Genomic DNA, 14652 nt, shown 5'->3' with positions numbered 1-14652 from the left:
TTAATAATGTTCTTTTACTTTCCGGGCATTTTTTCCTTCCAGTCCCACAAAAAAATGCAACAAAGCACCTATGCAAAGCCCTTGCTTTGTCACTCAGAAACGTATTCCAGTGTCTGCCTGCCTGCCAGATAAATGATTCAGACATTWTTCTTAGAGAACAATGGATTAACTTGTTCAATGGTAGTTAAGGATAGTTATCAGGTTTTACATTGGATTTATCAACTACAAAAAGCATWAAAAAAAAAAAATGTATTTCTGGTGCCGCTCTGCACACACAAGCTTGTTCGCTAGCTAGCTAGTCTAGGTGGAATTATGTGTAATGTAATGTAAATGAGTCATGATCAAGGGCTAGCTCTGGCTCAACGTTAGTCAAGCCAACTCTTTGAAGTTCAAAGACAGTCAAAGTTCCTTCATAGAAGCCGCTCCTCCGTAGGTATAATTCTGTGGGTATAATTCAAGATGCCCAGCTCTTCATGCCCAGCGCTCTTCTCACCCGCAAAATTTCAGTCGCATCTCGTACACTACACAACACTTGTCTGTCCAATGCATGTACATAGCATGCCCACTCCATAGCAAGCTGCTCCATTCATTGTTGAAGTCATTTAATGTTGAGCTAAATGTAAAAAAGAATCTAAAATTCTGAGGTTTAAAAAAGGAACAGAAAGGACCTATATAAAACATACTTTTTTTGGGATTCGAACCGGTTCATAACTTTATTTTACTGGTTGGAACAGTTAAATGGAATGAAAATAATTTGGTTGCAACCCCTGTACACAACCCACGTCATCCATAGTGGGCTGGCTCTCTGTCTCTGTAACCAGTCTCTCCGTAGGGAGCCCAGTCCAATGCCAACTGCTTGACTGAGGGTTAGCAATTAGCATCTCGCTAGTTAGCAACCTCAGTTAAAGGCTGTCCAGGAGTGATCCATCTGTCAGTCAAACTGAAGGCCACACCCCCTACTCCTGAACGGGAGAAACCTATGTGTCTGTCAAAGGTGGGGAGCGGGTCAACAACTCACAACTTCCTGTTCCGCGGTGATGACATTTCCTGATTCCGTTCAGGCGCTTGCTCCATCGTCATCATTAGCGACGCAGCCACCGCTCGTCCCGTGGGTGATAAGGGTGGGTGAGGACAACGGCGAGATCACGCTGGCTACTGTGCCGTGATTGGGATTCCAGTCGGTGGAGGCTGCTATGATGGACAGCGGATGGTCGAGGTGAGGCATGCTGCTGTGGGGGGGTATGTTGCTCCTCGCCGCCTCTGTAACTACAGGGGGTGTAGCTGGGGGTCAGAGGAAAGATAGGGGAAGGAGAGGTTAGTTCAGTAGCTCAGCACTTATGTACAGCACCCACACCAGCAGGTATGTCAGCTTGCTCTCTAAATGATGAATCTTATACAGCCAGGAACTTTTATCTCAAGTTATATAACAGAGGATCTCTTAGAGTGCCATATCTAAAACAGGGAAGCCTGATTCCAGTTCTCACGTAATCATTTTGACTGTAAAAACGCTCATATATAGGTGGCATCTATAGCCAACCCTCCTCTCCTTTCCATCTCCCTCTCCTACCGTCCGTCTCGGGAGCGATGAGCTGCCGGTAACTGGTCTTGCTGTGCACGCTGCCAGCCTTGCTGCGGGTGGAGGAGGCGTGGCCCAGTGAGTGGATTGGTCACGGTCGTCGGGGGCGTGTCTGGGGTCGTCAGGCTCGTCCAGGATGGCCAGGTGAGTGGAGGAGGCGTGGGTGGAGGTGCCCTGGGGGAGGAGGATTAGGAATGAAAAACAATTAGTGATATCATATTATATTACATTATGAATTATGGTTAGGGCCATGTTTTATGACAAGGTCATGGTGCCAGTCATACCTGGGTGGAGGTTCCCCGTGATTTCCTGATGATGGGGGTGTGGGGGTTCCTCAGTAGAGACTGGGCAAAGTCTGGCTCCTGGAGCACCTGTCTGCTCTCATTCACCCCACTACTGCAGAAGGGAGGGGTGAGGAAGAGGGGGAGGGAGGTGTGCAGGGAGAGAGGAGTTGGTGAGTGAGAGGGGTGAGGCATCGGAGGACATGGAGTGAGTGGAGGGGGAGGGGCAAGGCAGAAGAGGAGGGATGGTAGAGAGTGGGGAAGAGAAAGTGAGGGACACAAGGAGGATGGCAGGGAAAGAGGGAAGGCAGAGGGGTGGGAGAGACGCAGAGAAGAGATGGAGAGATGACGGAAGGAGAGAGGGTTGGGGCGAGCAGAGGAGGAGGAAGGGGTTACTGTTCTGTAATTGAGGGTGGGAGAACAGGTGCAGAAAATAACCTAATCACCATGGAGACCGGGTTATGGGAAGTGTGTGCGTGTGTTTGTGCTAGGATGAAATGATAAGGCTTTTAAGCCTATGCAATTTATACCAAATTATAACATTTTCACATCCACGTTGCTCAAAATGTTMATTTTTATATTTTCTAGCGAGTGGTTCTACACTACTAAGTAGCCAACTTACCTTGGCTTGAAATTAGAAATACACACATTTAAGGTAGGACCAGCGATATGACGTAGGTGCACAAAGTAAACAGCATAGTGGGTCAATTTCCACAACAACTAAGAGCGTTGACGCGAGAGGCTAAACTTCGCTCATCGCAATATCTGAGGTGCTGCTCRTGGCATCATAATTTCAGACACACACACACAAACACTCTCTCTGCTTACTCTTTGCGTCTGCGTCCTTGTAGGAAGCTGGCCCATTCGAAGCAGGTCTTCTTGCTGCCCACCCAGAAGACCGAGGGAATCCCCACCACCAGCATCATCATGTACTTAATGAGGAACAGGGTCAGATCTGGGTGACTGGTCTGCTCAACCTAGACAGAGAGGGGGGGGTACATAGCTTGTACTAAGCATACGACATACTGTTTTTTAAAAACAACATATATTAGGGTCATCCTACTGAGATTGCCTCATCTAAAACACAATTGCGTTGATTCCCGCCATGGGTTCATTTTGGTACAGCGCGTCCCCTCGGCTGATTCTCATCCTTAATAGCTCTACTGGATGAAATGCCAACATGAGTTTGACATCCTGGCATTTAAAGCATACTACATTTTCAATATTGCACATACTATAAAACATACTTTTCTCGCATACCCAAAATGCCTACTATTTAGAACGCAAGTACGGGTATTCGAACACGGCCAGTGTGTGTGTGTGTGTGTGTGTGTGTGTGTGATCAGAAACACTGGCAGATCAAAACAACTACTCAACCTAACAGAGAGCGAATGCACAGCTCACTGCCCAAAGACAATCATCCCTTCTGCTCAGTGCACATGCCAACCCAGTGTGTGTGTGTAAAAGAAAGAGAGAAAGAAAGAGAGACAGACAGGGTTGCTACCTGTCGTCTAAAAACACAACTCCCTCTTGTGGCGATAAATAGCATCACTGATCAAAATGTGCCACACACACACACAAAGACACTGACTGCACACACAGACGCAGGGACCTCCTTGGGCGCGATCAGGTGACATGGAGCAAAATTGGAATTCCAGAGCGACTATGCGATACAGAGGGGGTCACTGCATGGGGAGGCCATACACACACCCTCATACAGCAGACAAATCTAAGCACCAGCACCTGCTCGTACCCTATATTCCACACACACACCAGCGCATTCACTCTCGAGCAGAGCTCCCACATCACATTACTTTAATCAATTCAACTTCATACTAATATATATATATATATATTATTATATATATAATATATATATATATATAAATATAAAAAGAAAGACAAAGATATGCTTTTCCTGACAATTTTCCTGGCAGTATGTATGCCTTGGCAATAAGCACATCGTTACGTCATGCCAATAAAGCATTTGAAATTGAATTGAGAGTGAAAGACAGAAACAGACAACGAGACAGAGAGAGACAAACAGTATTATTAGTACTATTGCAGCTGTAATGTCCATTCTTCACAACTTTTTTAATAACGTAAACTCTCTATTGCAGAGGCAGATACACATCCACTTTCAACTGATATCGGCCGGGAAGATGAAAGGCTTTCACCAACTGGTAATCTGTGTGCGGTCGGTGTGTGTCCAATAGAGACAGTGTGAGTGAGCACAAGTGTTACATTCTGTTATTCATTTAGTGCCCGATGACATAAAACAACCTCATCCTCCCCTCTTCCTCCCCCCCTCCCCACAACCATTACAGAGGCATCGCACAATACGGCCAGCTAAGCGTGACTGAACAAGCCCTCAGAGAGAGAAAGAGAGAGAAGGAAGCAATCATTCCTCTTTCCCTTCCCCCAGCTCACTCTCAACAACCTACACACACTGCAGATAGGGTGACCACATTTAAAACACTAAAATGCGGGACAATGGAATGATTTTGCAGGACATTCGCGAGACAGTGTAGCCTACATGAATAAAAACAATTGGCAGCACCCCCCCCCACACACACAAACAAACAAAAAGCAAGCACCAAGCGAGCAAATTGAAGCCTACACTTTTACCTTGCACAAAATGTGTGGCTGTTTTATGAAAATCTGGGAATATTTGGCCAAGGAAACATTTCTGGTTGGTCTCAGGGAATGTAAAACAGTTAGGACGGGAGATTTAAAACGGGATTGAGTGAAGTAGTAGAAAATATGTTGAATGAGTTAMTAATAAAGCACAGAGAGCCTTTCAGTCTAATACAGCTATTTACTTACTTTTGTAGCTCTTTGTTTGAAGCACGCTYTTTGTAAGTAGTTAACCGTCCTTTTCAAGTTTAGCTGGAATTTAGCCCGAAAGGATTTAACAAATGTGATTGGCCTACGTCTCATCTTGCGCTGCGCAGAATATAAGAGCTCATCAACGATTGGAGAAGTGTTTGATCACCAGTTCCACATCCTTTTGATCTTGTGATGAGGGCAATGTAGAATAGACCGGTTGGAATCGCAATTCTCATCAGTAACCACGTTTCCATCCACAGTTTTTTTGCRAATAAAGTCATACCGTATAAAAATAAATCACAACAGGTGTGATGGAATCAGGAAGATTCGGTACAATTTTATAAACGCTRGCAGACGTGTTCGTTTGACATAGTGGGATCYTTTTATGTGGGAGAAATTCATTATGCGAGAAATGGCGGTGGAAGCGCCTTTATGCGCAAATATCGATATAATAACCATCATATCGAAGTAAAGTCAAGCGATGATATGGTGTGTGGTCCTCCCACTACGACTTACTTGGCTACAGATGAAATAATTTAGGATGAACTTCACAGGGTGGTGAAAGTGCACCGTGATGATCTTCTTGATGCTACTTTCCAATAAATAGAGGGTCTTATTCTGGTGACATGATGATCGATGCTTGACTGCCATTTGACAAATACAAATATTCTCACCCTTATCCATAATAATCTCATATAGACTAGTTTAACTGCACTATTAGAGAGCTGTTGGCTAGAGCGCACGTGCCAAGAGTAAGCACGTTTGCTATTTAACGCAAAGGTTTGTGACAAAACTGTCGGTAGAGTTAAAAATGCGATGGAAAGATTTTTTTTATTTTTTTTTATTCGGTAGAAGAAAACTTAAGCAAAAAAGTATTTTGTGTGTACTACGACATCATGCACTGATTTTTATCTGTAACAAGTCAGTTTGGTGGATTCTAGAATATTCTCATAAATCTGTCGCCAATTGGATGGAAATCTAGCTAGTCTGACTGAAATTTTTCTAAATTATTGGTGTTTTAATTTGTTGATAAAATGATTGTTTGGTTGCAGGAAGCGGGACAAAAGGGCCAAAATGTGTGACTGTCCCGCACAATCCCGGACATGTGGTCATCCTAACTGCAAGTGCTTACTAATTAAGAGGAAGCACAGAAAGGTTGGGAGTCAGAGGAGGAAACTTTATACTGTGAAGTTGAGTTAGGCAGAGTAAAGTTACAATGTGTGTGCGTTACAGAACTTGGGAAGCAGAGAGGAACTCGTAATAGGAGCTGTAAACTAGGGGGGACGAGAGAGTGCGCGCGAGAGAGAGAGCGCGAGCGAGGAGTGTGAGTACGGGCACACACACACACAGCTACACCTACCTGGTAGGGACAGGGTATGTGGTAGTCTCTGCAGCGCTCCTGGACCCAGGTGGTCTCCCAGACAGCCCTGTTGCTGTGTTCATACAGGTAGCAGGCTATCACCGTGAGCAGAGGTACCAGGTAGAGCACAGAGAAAACCCCGATACGGATCATAAACTTCACCAGCTTGTCCTGGTTCTCCTTCTCCAGAGGGATCTCCATACGCACACGGTTCAGCGCCACGATGCCCACCAGTAACAGAGATACACCCACCTAGAGGCAGATAGACAGGGACTAGTTTAGATTAGAGCATGGCTTATTGGTTGAAGGAGCCATCTTCAGATATTCACATTGCATTTATTTATCCTTTGTTTAGTCAGTTAAGGAGCTAGTTGAATGAACGCTCACCGCCACGTTGAGGCAGAGCGGTGCTAGCAGGAACCAGCGCAGCGCCGTGACGTCATAGAGGCCTACGAAGCACACCCCACTCACACCGTCGCCCTCAATCTTGTTGAGGGCCAGCAGGGCCACGGTGAGGCAGCCGGGCAGGCCCCAAGCGCAGGTGTGGAAGAGCAGGGCCTTCTTCTCGATTGCCTCACTGCCCCATTTGGGAACGGCCGCCAGGAACCAGGTGATGGTAAGGATGACCCACCATACACTGCCAGCCATGGTGAAGAAATACAGCACCATAAAGAACAGAGAGCACACCTGGAGGAGAGAGAGAGAGAAAGAGGAGAGCGGAGAAGAGAGATGAGGAAAAAGAGAAGAGGCGGAGAAGAGAGGAGAGAAAAGAAAAGAGACGAGAAAGAGACGAGAGGAAAAGAGGAGTGGAGAGAGGGAGAAGAGAGGAGGGGGGAAAGGGAGACGAGAACAGGGCTTAGAGAGAAGAAGACTGAAGAATGTTTTACATGTGTACCGGGAACATAATTTCTGCCTTTTTTGATGTACAGTAGTAGCCATGAACATCAGAGAAAATAATGTATTATTTAATCAATCACTGAGCAGATGGATGGGTCACCTACCTTGTTGTGTGAGCCCTGTGTGACGGTGGCCGCCCGGTACTGGGCGGGGTTCGCCGCATTGCACGCCACCCTGTCCTCCAATAGGAAGCCYAGAAAGAAGACCAGTGACACCATCATGTAGCAGACGGCGTAGAAGATGATTGGCCGCTCAGGGTAGCGGAACCTCGTGACGTCGATGAGGAACGTGAGGAAGGTGAAGAGCGTTGCCGAAAGACACACGATAGACACCACGCCGATGAAGTAGCGGGCAAAGGTGAGCTCCGGGCGCTGGAAGTACATGTTGGGGCAGGGGGCCGAGCAGTCGCGCGTGCCCAGGAACGAGTAGCCCAGGTCAGGCTCCATCTTGAGCTCGCGGGGGCACCAGAAGCCGTAGTCCCTCTGGATGGACATGGGAGAGATGTCTGTGGGGTCCACGCCTGTCTGCAGGTCCACAGCACGGGGGTAGGGCTCATCACAGTCTGGGAACCTGGGGGGGAGCRAGGGAGGGAGAGAGAGCCAAGATGAACAAAATGTGGTTGGGTTGTGGTGGTAAGTAATTGTGGTGTCCCTGGTCAGTGAGGGTCTCTGAACAGTCCGTTTTACTTTCCTTTTATAGGATATGGTTGAGCGAGTAGGTAATGGTTATGGTAGGGTCAGGGTGAGCGCTTAATGGTCAATCAAAAGGCAGAGATCCTCTTAAGAGTTAATTCTTTGGTCTGCATTCTTTATTGTAAGGTCAACCTAGGGACGGTCCCAAACAGTACCTGCTACACTCTATCTCGTCTGGCCAGATCACACCGAACATCTCCATGAGTTTGTGGCAGTCCCTCTTGGCGCGGTGGCACAGGGCTCGGCAGGGCATGGACACCCGGCCATACTCCATACAGACTGGAGCGTAGAGGGCACACAGGAACATCCTCAGGTCCTCCGAACACTGCAGGTTCACCATGGGGTGGAAGGGCTGAGGGAGGAGAGGGGGATAGGGAGGGATGGCGGAAGAGAGGTGAGAAGGGAGGGAGAGAGAGACTGATCGCTAAATACACACAAACCAACAGGCACAGCTCCAGTTTCCCACGCTACAGTTGAGGTCGGGGGAAACCTGCTTGACGAGGCTCAGCTTACATGTAAATCTTTCTCACACACACACACACACACACACACACCTCCAACAGGCGAAAGACCTGTTTGGTTTGTGGAGGGGAAACAGTTTGAGACACTTCTATTATCTACTTATTATGAAAAGTCCCTAGAAACACATCTGTAGAGGTTCCTGTTCATTTCTAAATAGCCATCAAAGGAGCGAGAGCTGTCGTCAGAAGCTCCATCAATATTTAGGCCCGGGTATGAAATATTCACAGAGCCGTCACATCAGAGCACAGTCTGGACACACAGACAAAATTCCCAGGTCTAAATCAGATGCTGGTTTGAAAAAGAAACACCAGCAGACACTCTGGCTTAGAAAAACAGAGCTTGTCCATTCCTGTTCTAGCAACTAGCTAACTAGCTAGTGCTTGTCCTCGTGCATTTTTGCCTTCAAGCCCTAGCAATCTGTGTAATGAGCCTTCTGTGAAAACACACGCTGAATGCAAAACACAAAATCCCACTAATTTGCTCTGTCTATCACTTTAATGCTGTGAAAAGGGATTAGTGCTGTTCCTTAGGCATGTCAGGGCTCAAAGAAAAACAGAAAAAACATGCACACACACCTCCCGTATACAGAAGGTAAAGTCACCATCAGCGAAACAGAATCAGTGAGACCGAAGCGCACAGAGGGGATTCTCTTGCTTTTGACTAGTAGTCAGGAGATCAGTGAGAGGGCTTTAAACGGTCTAAATGTCACCTCATAAGATTTCATACATCTAACACACAGATACACACAGAGGGCTTGTCAAAACAACATCTGTCTGTGTGTGCAATTTGTACAATAAGAGCATGCGCGTGTTTGTGTGTTAGGGTTTCCATTAGCCGGATGCTGGCTGTTAAAAATTAATTAGAAAAACATTAAATTTGTCTGGGGAGAAGCCAAATCAGTGCGCAAAAATTCTTAATGCAACCGTGTGTTAAAAATAGTTTTTCTGGACACAATTTTTTTTTAAGGGGCTCAAATTTTAATTTCTCAACTGGTAATTGAAGCGCGCTTCCCATTCGTCATTCAAATGTATATATTCGTTATGTATCGTATCTATCACAAACGCACAGCATACAGATCCAGAGCCTTTGAGTTGACAATCTGTCAGACAGCGCTTTTATAAGCCCAATCACTGCGCAACAATTCGAAATGCAATCGTGTGTTAAAAAAAGTTTGGACGGCCACGATTAAAAAAGAGMTACGATTTCTAGGCCTATTTCTCAACTGGTAGCCTAAATGAAGMRCGCTTCCCATTCGYCATTCAAAYGYATAGGCARYGSAAGGAAGGCTTCTTCAGTACGTCACACACCAATTTGCATTGAGCTGGAGGCAGTATGMATTTTGAAAACATATACCGTTGCTACTTAATTGTTTGAARCCTKAATGTTTTACTACACATTATGAGGCATGTTTTACGTTGCGTCAAAGTAGCCTAGGCAAAGTCCGACCATATCCATGGTGGCAATTATTTTATAAAGACTTCCATATGCCATTGAAACCAGTAGCCTCTCTCTCTCAGCTTCTATTGGTTATCAACTTTCCTTCAGTGTCCAGTAGCCAAAAGGCACATTAACGCGTAGCATACTGCCTAATAATGTTAACAAATAGTTTATTAACATTAAGCTAAACATTCTGATCTGTTGCATCAGATTCATAGCTTTTTAATGTGTTTTTATGTAGCCTACTGGTTGTATGAATTTGGGATCTATCGTCCCACAACTGTCCCAGAGTCCGTTTGGGATATTTTTTCCTTGACCCGCTGACCAATAGAAGGTCAACATTTCTACAATGGGGGATAGTAGATTGACATAGGCGGCACATCCATAAGGCTAGGGAAAGCTAAGCTTTCCATAAGTAAATTGAATTAAATTGCCAAAATGATTTAGCCTAATTAGCCTACTCCTGTCTACAAATAAATAAAACCATTCAAAATATGCTACTAAAACATGATTTTACCACAGAGGATTATTAGCTTCCCCTAGCCTTTTGGCTATATCAGTCACACCTGCCGCTGATAGGTGTATAAAAATAGAGCACACAGCCATGCAATCTCCACCGTCATAGGATGCCGCCTTTCCAACAAGTCAGTTCGTCAAATGTCTGCCCTGCTAGAGCTGCCCCGGTCAACTGTAAGTGCTGTTATTGTGAAGTGGAAACGTCTAAAAGTAACAACGGCTTAGCCGCGAAGTGGTAGGCCACAGAAGCTCACAGAATGGGACCGCCGAGTCCTCGGAACTCAGTACCGAGTTCCAAACTGCCTCTGGAAGCAATGTCAGCACAATAACTGTTCATCAGGAGCTGAAATGGGTTTCCATGGCCGAGCAGCCGCACACAAGCCTAAGATCACCCTGCAGACAAATTTGGGTTTGGCAGATGCCAGGAGAACGCTACCTGCTCGAATGCATAGTGCCAACTTTAAAAGTTTGGGTGAGGAGGAATAATGGTCTGGTGGTGTTTTTCATGGTTCGGGCTAGGCCCCTTTGTTCCAGCGAAGCGAAATCTTATCGCTACAGCATACGATGACATTCTAGACGATTCTGTGCTTCCAACTTTGCGGCAACAGTTTGGGGAAGGTCCTTTCCTGTTTCAGCGATGCCCCCATGCACAAAGCAAGGTCCAACTTGACTGGCCTGCACAGAGCACTGACCGCAACTCAATTGAACACAATTGGGATGAATTGGAATGCCGACTGCGAGCCAGGCCCAACATCAGTGCCCGACCTCACTAATGCTCGTGGCTGAATGGAAGCAAGTCCCCGTAGCAATGTTCCAACGTCTAGTGGAAAACTTCCCAGAAGAGGCTGATATAGCAGCAAAGGGGAGAACTCAATAAAATAACCATGATTTTGTAATGAGATGTCCAACGAGCAGGTGTCCACTAGTGTACCTGAATTTGTCCAATAGAAGCTCTCATTTGCAACTGTTGGACTAATAATTACACCCTATATCAACTAGATGCAGGCAATAGTGTGCTAGGCGGTATTGAATGTAATACTGTGTCACCTTGATTACTCTAATACATTTTCTTGACCTGTGCACCTACGTTGTAAACTTTCATTCATTGGCTAGGTTGTAGCAACCTCATGATGGGAATAGGGAACATTCGCGTATCATGTAGTAGCCTAAACCTATGGATGTTACATTGAACTGGGTGAATGGAATATGATTTACACAGTCATCCAATATCCTGTAATAGAAATAAGGCCCTGCTCATCCTCCCTCATCTTAAATGGCACCGAGCGCCACTGTGCATAGGCTAGTGATTTTGCGGTTACTCATCTTGTTGGCTGACGAAAAGTAAAATGCGGACAGTTATTCTAGCATCTTCAAAAGTCCGCAGTAAGGACACACATCGTTGCATTCTCGACTTGCATGTTCTGTTAAGATGAATTACCATCATCCAAATGTGATTTTCTGTCATTCTGAGTACCGTGGGTGGAAGCCCCAATGCATATGGGTCCGCTAACGTTCTCAAATGCCCGTGAATTAAAATGCTGCCGGTCCAGTGCTACATTATCATGACGGTAATCCTGGTGAGGGGGTGTGTATGTGCATGCGCGCAGAGTGAGAGTAAACAGTGACTTGCCGGATAACAGAGAAAAAAAATACAGGGAAGCATAAGAACACTGTCCCCATCATTCTCTTTCCACATTTGTTACGTTACAGCCTTATTCTAAAATGTATTAAATATTTCCCCCCTCAAACTACAAACAATACCCCATAATGACAAAGCGAAAACAGGTTTTTAGACATTTTTGTACATTTAAAAACAGAAATATTTTATGTACATAAGTATTCAGACCATTTGCTATGAGACTCGAAATTGAGCTCAGGTGCATTCTGTTTTCACTGATCATCCTTGAGATGTTTCTACAACTTGATTGGAGTCCACCTGTGGTAAATTCAATTGATTGGACATGATTTGGAAAGGCACACACACACCTGTCTATATGACGTCCCACAGTTGACAGCGCATGTCAGAGCAAAAACCAAGCCATGAGGTTGAAGGAACTGTCCGTAGAGCTCCGAGACAGGATTGTGTCGAGGCACAGATCTGGGGAAGGGTACCAAAAAATGTCTGCAGCATTGAAGGTCCCCAAGAACACCGTGGCCTCCATCATTCTTGAATGGAAGAAGTTCAGAACCACCAGGACTCTTCCTAAAGCTGGCCGCCCGGCCAATCTGAGCAATTGGGGGAGAATGGTCACTCTGATAGAGCTGCAGAGTTCCTCTGTGGAGATGGGAGAACATTTCAGAAAGACCACCACCTCCGCAGCACTCCACCAATCAGGCCTTTATGGTAGTGCCCAGACAGAAGCCACTCCTCAGTAAACGGCACAACAGCCCGCTTGGAATTTGCCAAAAGGCACCTAAAGACTCTTAGACCATGAGAAACAAAATTCTCTGCTCTGATAAAACCAAGATTGAGCTCTTTGGCCAACACACAAGGCGAAGGTTCACCTTCCAACAGGACAACGACCCTAAGCACACAGCCAAGACAACGCAGGAGTGGCTTCGGAACAAGTCTCTGAATGTCCTTGATTGGCCCAGCCAGAGCCTGGACTCGAACATCTCTGGAGACCTGAAAATAGCTGAGCAGCGACGCTCCCCTTCCAACCTGACAGAGCTTGAGAGCATCTGCAGAGAACAAATACAGGTGTGCCAAGCTGTAATCACTGCCAAAAGGTGCTTCAAAGTAGAGTAAAGGGTCTGAATACTTATCACATTTACATATTTCATACCAATCCTTGTCCATTGTAACTGTGTTGCCTAAAGTAGGCCAGTTGTTCAGGCTAGTGGGTTGTGAAGCGATGAGTATTGCTCAGGCAGTATGTGACGGTAATGAATCGAGACAAACTTAGAGGAATAAAACACTGCACTTAGAGCACTTCTCACCCGTGTGTGTGTGTTGGCCTCCCTGCTCTATTTGGAGTCTGTTTTGATCGTTCTCGATTGGTGCGCTCAAGATCTTTACGCCAGAAAAAAAGTCCCACCCGCAAATGGGTGCAGCGACGCATGAGTTCCCAGACATGTTTTTTAAGACAGTAACAGCACACACCATCACAACAACCTCAATGACTGAACCACACACAGAAACAGTCGATATGTCATATGGTGAGCTCTTGTTAATGCGTAAATGCCAGTGTGTGTGTGTGTGTGTGTGTTTGTGAGAGAGTTAGAGCGTGTGAGCTTGGGTTTACGGTCGAAGCTCACAGCTGAGCATGTTGGCGCCACAGACACCCCTAGATGGTGAGTGTGTGTATAAACATAAGCATTTGTGTGCGTGTGTGTCAGAGGGTTCAGCTGGCCTTATCCTGCTCTACCTATCAGAGCAGCTGAATGAAGCAATGCCTCACTTTGAAAGGCCTTCACTGTGATATACTGTGCACACACACACAAATGCATCCACGCACACACTCTCCATTCCTATTGAGTGCCATGGCCTAACAGGAGCCTGGGGCAGCAGTATCCAGCACAGCTCGTTCTGCACGACTGTGTTACACCGGCCAGCTGAGTGGCCTATTTCTGCATGAGTGTGTTCTCATGCTGTGTGTGTGACCAGTTTCTCCCTTTACCACTTTGTGTGTGTACTGTGGTGGTCTCTTTTACCCCTGTGAGTTTGTGCTTGCATGGTGGCTGGCCCCCTTTCCCTCTCTCCCCCTCTCCTCCAGTGATACATTTTCCTCCATCTGACATGGCCCAGTGAGTCTAATGGGGTCTGAGAGGCTGACTTGCCAGAGAACATTGACATTAAGTGGTTTGATTGTGCCGTCAAAGGAGGTGGATAAGAATGGCGATCAAACCTCTATTCATGTCGAGTTGGGTTTTATTTGTGTGGCACTTTTTTGTTCTGCTGTTACAGTCAAAGAGCACTTCAAAAGCCAAGGCCCCTAAAACAAGCCTTGGGTGATTGCACAACCCTTTGGATAAGGGATGGTGGGGAACACTTTAGAGCAGGGGTGGCCACCCCTGACCCCGGTCCAGGAGAGCGCTACAGGGTGTGCAGGCTTTTGTTCCATTCCAGCTCTAAAAAGGGGATTATGATGAGTTGAGTATTCTGAAACCGGTTTACCCCAAAATGATAAATCCCTTTATTTTAAGACATCTTTATTGTTACATGGACGTGACATATACAGAAGACACAAGATAGAAAATCTAACATGAAATATGTCTAAGTTCAAGACAGAGAAAGATAGCTCTCCCTCGCTCTCTGTTCCCTCGCTCTCTGTTGAATTTCCCTTCTTATAAACCTTCAGTCATCTGCTCTCCCTCCTCCCCAGGTAGTTGTAAAGGCGTCTGCTTGCTTCCCATCCGAAACAGTTCGTAAGAGTTTGTATATATTAAGACATTTTGTGACGTTTTTGTTTGTTTTAGACTTGGGTAAGGTTTTTTTCGGCAGTTTGGGCACACATTTTTCCCGGAGGCAAGGTGAAGTTCAGGGCCGAAGTCTACACCCCTTCGTCGGTGATTGGTCAATGGTAGGGATTCTTCAATAAA

General features: G+C 46.0%; 1 protein-coding gene across 1 annotated transcript in view; it reads right to left on the bottom strand.

Annotated features, from left to right (window-relative positions):
• Positions 1-1168: 1168 nt before the first annotated feature.
• Positions 1169-14652, bottom strand: part of LOC111962944 (frizzled-3-like) — a 32995-nt gene continuing 19511 nt past the window's right edge. Inside the window, exons 3-10 of the mRNA XM_070443318.1 lie at positions 7791-7987; positions 7048-7513; positions 6434-6733; positions 6047-6298; positions 2686-2834; positions 1861-1969; positions 1568-1750; positions 1169-1281 (exon numbers count right to left, since the gene is read on the bottom strand). Of these exons, the coding sequence (XP_070299419.1) occupies positions 1267-1281; positions 1568-1750; positions 1861-1969; positions 2686-2834; positions 6047-6298; positions 6434-6733; positions 7048-7513; positions 7791-7987 (1671 nt within the window). The 3' untranslated portion in view covers positions 1169-1266. The remainder of the gene's footprint in view (positions 1282-1567; positions 1751-1860; positions 1970-2685; positions 2835-6046; positions 6299-6433; positions 6734-7047; positions 7514-7790; positions 7988-14652) is intronic.

The sequence above is a fragment of the Salvelinus sp. IW2-2015 genome, linkage group LG4q.2 (assembly GCF_002910315.2).
Source record: "Salvelinus sp. IW2-2015 linkage group LG4q.2, ASM291031v2, whole genome shotgun sequence".
NCBI lineage: Eukaryota > Metazoa > Chordata > Actinopteri > Salmoniformes > Salmonidae > Salvelinus > Salvelinus sp. IW2-2015.
The sequence above is the reverse complement of the archived record's forward strand: the minus strand, read 5'-3'. Positions and strand labels throughout refer to the sequence as shown.